The sequence below is a fragment of the Dioscorea cayenensis genome, chromosome 19 (genome assembly GCF_009730915.1).
Source record: "Dioscorea cayenensis subsp. rotundata cultivar TDr96_F1 chromosome 19, TDr96_F1_v2_PseudoChromosome.rev07_lg8_w22 25.fasta, whole genome shotgun sequence".
NCBI lineage: Eukaryota > Viridiplantae > Streptophyta > Magnoliopsida > Dioscoreales > Dioscoreaceae > Dioscorea > Dioscorea cayenensis.
Window position 1 is genome coordinate 15,511,671 of NC_052489.1, and position 6,592 is coordinate 15,518,262.

Below are 6,592 nucleotides of genomic sequence, written 5' to 3' on the forward strand. Positions count from 1 at the left end.
GACAAATCAACACTCGAGTCCACCACGCCACCTCTAAAGGCCGGCCCGTGGGGACCCACTACTACGATAGTCGGGCTTTTAGCCCGCCGTCACCATCCAAAACCAACATGTAAATACAAAGAATAAAACAAATCGTAGTAAATCATAACATATGGTCTTTATCCAGGACAAACATTCACAGTACGATACATGCACAATACCAGTAAAGCTCAAATACATGATACTATTCATATACCAAGAATGAAAACCAATTCCACAAATATTGTCGGTAAACCTTTTTAATATGCGCACATGATTTCACAAATCATTCCAAATCAAAGCATAGATAACCATCAAAAATAAATACATGAATTGAATAATTAAATCACATATACATGTATTTTCACTATTCACAAATACTATAATTATATGAAACTGATGTATCAATACGATTGTCAGGAACATCAACGGCAAGTAAATATACGTATATTTTAACCTTATACGCAAATTAAACATAATAAAATGAAATACTTAAATAATTATTTCCAAAATACTAGTTATTAAACAATTATTTCAAAATAATAATAATAATTAATCAATTATTTAAAATAATAGCCACTACCAACTCACCTGGTGTCCTTGGGTTCCTTGCTAGACTTGGAACTCCTTCCCAAGACTGAACAACACCTAACAGAATAATATAATAAAAATAAATAACATATTTAAACTCAAAGAAAATACAAAAATAATAATAGACTCTCTATTGGGCCCACTCACTCTAATCGGTTAAAACCCGACCTTGCATAGTCCAATTGGCTTTCAGTTGTATTTAAACCAACTCAGTTTAGACTAAACACAGCTAAACCAATCTGAACCAATCTTAATTCCCCTGAACCAAGCTTAATCGCACTGAACCAAACTCAATTTCACTGAACCAGCTTGAACCAACTCAATTCTTATTCAAAATCCATTGAACCAACTTGGTTCAGTCCAAAACCCTTAACCCAAAATCAACTGAACCAAACCCAACCCATCTCAACTTGATTTGATCAAGCCCAACTCAACCAAATCAATTCCAACTTGGTTTGATCCAACCAAATCAACTTGGCTAACTCAACCAATTCAATATAGCCATCATCATTAACACCTTAATAATCATCATCATCAATTTAATTAATCAAACCAAACCCTAATCTCGGTGCTACAGTAATTCCGGCAATCTCATCTCCATTTTCAAACAATTTCATCACCAATACAAGGTTTTTTCAACACAAAAATAATTTTACAACAATTACTTTCTCATCCTCATCAATATACATTCAAATCCATAATCATTTTCATTAAATCCAACCAAAAATACATATATATACATGCATACATTCAAGTATATAAATAAATAAATCATTAAAATACTTACCAAATAATACTTCATCCATTCTCCCCTCCAAATACCAAACTTTATCTCTTCCAATTTCTCTCCAAATATCTCACTCTTTTCTCTTTTTTTTTTTTTTAACTCTCGGGTTACTGTAGCAAAATGGTGGAGAAGAAGATGAACAACACTCAAGCTCTAGATTTTTCTCCAATCTTATGATTCAGCCGAAATTTACATTTAGTCCCTCCAAACTTAACTTCTTACAAAACAGTCCCTGAAAAACTTACAAATGGTCCCTGAATTATGAAATAGTATTCTCAAAAGGTCCTTTCAAATTATCCAATGGTCTCTGGATTATAACACATCATTTCAAAAAGATCCCTTCATCTTACCTTTCAGTCCTTGGTTTTTAGAAATATTTTATATCAATCCTTTTTCTATTACTCTTTAACCCAAAATCTTTTATAAATTTTCACATTTAAGTCCTTGTTCTTTCCACTTGGGGTTTCTCAACAACATTACTCTGTAGAATAATCTTACTGCAACTGTAGTAATACCCTGAATATATTTTCCAACAGATATCTAAAGGTTCAGGGTATTCCAATTTTAGTGATTATACTTATAATTTTATGTTACTTTTTAGATTTATTTTTCCCAATTTTTGGGTTTTGACGCTTTTGTATATTTAAAATGTAATTTATTTATTATTTTTTGACAAAGACCATAAGAACCGTCCCACAAGAGGATTGTTAAAAAAATGATAGGTGATGCGTCAATTACGGTGGTTTAATCACTCATACAAATTTATCATATAGGGTTGGCTAACACAAAAGACAATAACAGCTTGTCTCATGCATCTAAGATGATATATTAAAAAACCATAACTTTGGAATAATAAATGTTTCCTGTTTTGCAACTTTAAAAAGGTGAAGAATACGACTACTCCCTCTTAGAGGTGGGCAAGGGTCGTCCGGAAAACCGGCCCGGAACCGGCCCGCTGGTTCAATGACCCGGCGGGCCGGTTCATCGATCGTAGAACCGCCCGCATCGTAGACGGGCTGGCTACGGGTTGGGGTTTTTCCCAACCCGTGACTCGACGGGTCGACCCTGCCGGGTCAAAACCCGGTTGGGCTCGCGGGCCGGGTCAAACCCGGTTTAATGTTTTTGTTTGTTTTTTTTTTTTAAATACTAAGTACTTGTTGTTGGTCATGGAATTTGAACCCCATGATCTTGAACTTGGATAGCAAAAACCCAACCACTTGAGCTACAATTTGTTTCTAATATTTATTGGAAAGAATTATATATAGATAGATGTAGGATATGGATCAAAATATTTTATATATTTAATTTATAAAAAATTAAGAAACCATATAATAAATTAAAAAATTATACAAATCAATTAGTAAAATATCAAAGTATCAAACAATAAATTTTCATAAATATTTTTTTAAAAAATAATTATTTTGTTAATTGTCTTTAGGTTCATAAGCACTAAATCTCTACATATCGCACACTCTTAAATTCTCTTAAATAAGCGACTCTTATTTGCCACATATATATTAGATTATTTTTGTTTTTAATTTATAAAAATAAAAAAAATAAAATTACAAAAAAAATTGTTTTTTTAAATTATGTAAATCAATTTATAAAAAAATATATTAGTAAAAAAAGAATATCTTTTGAATAATGGTTCACACCATATTATTTTTGATTTAGTAACGCTTTTTTTCAATAACAACATGATAAAGCACAATAATAACTCTATTATCGAGACCAAAGTAAAAATCTAGAGCCCAACCCTAATTATAATAAATAAATAAGTTGATGATAACTTCAATTTTAAAAAAATAAGAATACTACTTATATATACATTTTTGTTGCGACTTAAAAAAAGGTGTGCTAATAATTTAATTTGATAGATAAATAAATTAAAAATGTAGCTTTTTTTATCCTTTTTTAAATTATTTTGATATGTCATAAAATTTTTTAAGTTATTATAAATTATTTTAAATTTTTTGTTGTTTGGGATTAAATTTAAAAAATATTTTGTAAATTATTTATATTTATTTATGTTTTAAACTAAAACAAGAAAAGTTTGTAAGTCAATTGGTTATTGTTATTTTCCTATGTGAGAGGTCCTAGGTTCAAACTCCATCCATGACATATTTTTTTGTTATTTACAAAAACCCGCCGGGTCAAACGGACCTAGCTCGGACCCGGCGGGCCCGGTTAACCGGCCCGTGCCCACCTCTACTCCCTCTAAGGACCCAAGGTTATAGTATGTGAATAATACTGTACATATACTTATATTTACACAATATGAGCTATCTATTTAAAAAAAAATATTTCTTTGACTTAGTTTTTTCTTATATACATAAATCCTTAAATTTAAAATTATTTGTTTAAACTATTTAAATTTTTACTGTTGGATTAACCCATTAATAAAATGCAAATTCTATTATCATAAAAACTTTATTTTTATTTTTATTTTTATTTTTATTTTTTTAAAAATTATTATGCTATGCACTTGTTCCAGAAAATATACTGATAAATAATGTGGAATATATCCAAACGGCAAACTAAAAAATAAAATGTAAAACACTAGAGAAAAATCCAAAGAAAAGTAGCAGTACCTAATTGAGAAATTTCTAGAAAGTCATCTCAAAATCAATCTCATCCGGAAGAATCGAACCACATGACCCACCCATTCCGTCAACCCACTGCCCCAAGGACCACCAACGAGCGCCATTAATGACGATATCATATAGTCTCCACAAACTTCGCATCTCCATTGTTTAAACAAACCCATAAAGTAAACATCAAGAACCTCAACCACTCCTCATCTCCCCCTCTATAAATAAACCCATCCCGTCTCAACTCCGAACATCTTCAATTCATAATTAGCTTCAAATCTCACTGGAGAGGCCAATGGCGAGCGAGGATGTGAAGCTAATCGGAGCAGTAATGAGCCCGTTCGTGATGAGGCCGAGGGTTTCGCTGAATCTGAAGGGTGTTGAGTATGAGTTCTTGGAGGAAACTTTTGGGAGCAAGAGCGAGTTGCTCCTGAAATCTAACCCGGTTTACAAGAAGATACCCGTCCTCATCCACTCCGGCAAACCCATCTGTGAGTCTCTTATTATTGTTCAATACATCGATGAGACCTGGAGTGGTCACTCTATCCTTCCTTCTGATGCTTATGACCGCGCCATCGCTCGCTTTTGGGCGCATTATATTGATGACAAGGTATGCCTGCCTGCACTAATTCCTCTTTCTTCTAGTTTTCAAATTTTTTTTGGTTATCATTGGATTCATTATTAGATCGATGAAAGATCTTTCTTATTTATATATGTATTTATTTCGTGTTTTTTTACCTTTGGGGTTTAGATCTAAAGATGTACCATCTCCTCAGTGGAGTTTGTTGTCCATATTTTATTAAAAAGAATATATAACAATATAAATTATAGATTTTCTGAAAATGGCTAGGGCGGCTTTTGTTTTTTATGGAGCTTGTGCTGTTGTTTCCATCATTACTCCCACTTGCATTGTGCCTTTCAGGGTTCAAAAGGCCATTTGTATTATAGTATCATTCTTTTATTAGCTTATCTCTTGGCTATTCTCAAAGGGCCAGTTGTGCATTTATTTATTTATTTTTTATTTTAAGAAATAAATCACAGATTTGAATCCGTCAAGTTTATTAAGAAATTTTTATTTAATAAATAAATCACAGATTTTAATCCTTCAAGTTTATTAAAAAATAGAATATTTCTCCTATTCGGGTGACAGAAATACTTATTTTTACAAAAAAATTTTACAATCTGTGAATAGTGAATAATTTATGGGTGTATATATAAAACTCAAAAATTTTTAAATTTCCAATTTATGTTATGTTGCACGCCTGGTTGGAGTTGATGACGTGAATGTAAAATTTGGTGAAAATGAATGCTTTAAAGGTTTGTCCAAATACCTTTCACATGTATATGCATTAAAATTAGGGGTTTAATTTATGGTGGTTTATTTTTAGTTGTCATATAGTTTTCTTTTTCATAGTCTAGATTTGACAGTTATAAACATTTTACATGTGTCTAGGAAAATTTTAGAATTAAGCTTGTACTTAAGGGAAAAATCTATTTGCGTATATATCCCAAAATTCTTTAAAATTTGTCCTCAATTATACGCACAATGTTAAAGTTGACTTATTATTAGTCTTTAGAGAGAAATTATGTGAAAATGAGTCTTTTAGCTTTAACTGTTTATCTTTTTTTAAATCAGTGTTGACAATGATAGATAAGCAAAAGGTGCACATGACAAAATAGAAACAAATGCTGATTTTTGCAGCTAATAAAATGTGATTGTAGATAATACCGACTCTCCAATATTGCAGGGATGATCTGATCATAATTTTTCTCTTGGCTTGTTGCAGTGGTTCCCTGCTCTTGCTTCGATTGCAAGGGCACAGACAGAGGAGGCCAAGAATGAGGCAATTGAGCAGGTTTTCACTGGTCTAAAACTGTTGGAAGAAGCCTGTGAGAAGTGCAGTGGAGGGAAGCCGTTCTTTGGTGGCGAAACCATCGGCTATGTCGATATTGCGCTCGGCTGCTACCTTGGATGGCTCAGAGCCACAGAGAAGTTGATTGGGATTACTTTTCTTGATGAAACTAAGACACCTTTGCTTTGTCATTGGGCTGAGAAATTTAGCTCACATGAAGCCGTGGCAAGTGTGATGCCAGAGACTGATAAACTTGTGGAGTTTGCTAAGATGATCCAAGCCAAGTTCAAGGCTCCTGCAAACAAGTAAAAAAGTTGCTGATGTTTCTGAGTGTAGGGTTCTGGTTTGTTGGTTTGATAGTTTGTTGTCTAAGAATAAAAAAACTGTAAGTGAGATTATTGCAAGTCAATGTCTCTTTGCAATTGTTGGTTTGATAGCTATGTTTTTATGGTAATGGCTTGCTTTCAAATTGTATCACTGTTTTAAGTATTGTGATTAAGGCACATTGAAAATTATTTCTGACATATAAATTTAAGATGCATAAAAATATTACAAATTTGCAACATAAATTATAATAATGCGCAATAAAAATAAAAAAAACATCACAGAAAACAGTAAATTGCGGGAAAAAAAAAAAGATCAACCACAAACAGCGCAATATGTTGCAAAAGTTAATTGGGTTGTATTCTTAATTTTCTTAAATAAAACCCTCCCTCCCCTGGCGCGCTTCTTCTGTTTCGATCATGCGATCT

At 32.3% G+C, this 6,592-nt stretch overlaps 1 protein-coding gene across 1 annotated transcript; it reads left to right on the top strand.

Annotated features, from left to right (window-relative positions):
- The first annotated feature begins 4,149 nt into the window (after positions 1–4,149).
- On the top strand, positions 4,150–6,352 carry LOC120250421 (glutathione S-transferase U17-like). The gene is made up of 2 exons (XM_039259240.1): positions 4,150–4,597; positions 5,775–6,352. Exons 1-2 carry the CDS (start codon positions 4,283–4,285, stop codon positions 6,147–6,149), a joined length of 690 nt encoding a protein of 229 aa, XP_039115174.1. The 5' UTR covers positions 4,150–4,282; the 3' UTR covers positions 6,150–6,352.
- Positions 6,353–6,592: the final 240 nt, after the last annotated feature.

Bases quoted from the DNA above. Each gene is read 5' to 3' on its own strand.
- LOC120250421 (XM_039259240.1), top strand. From the start codon at position 4,283: ATGGCGAGCGAGGATGTGAAGCTAATCGGAGCAGTAATGAGCCCGTTC. The intron at 4,598-5,774 runs GTATGCCTGCCT...GGCTTGTTGCAG, and splicing joins CGCATTATATTGATGACAAG to TGGTTCCCTGCTCTTGCTTC.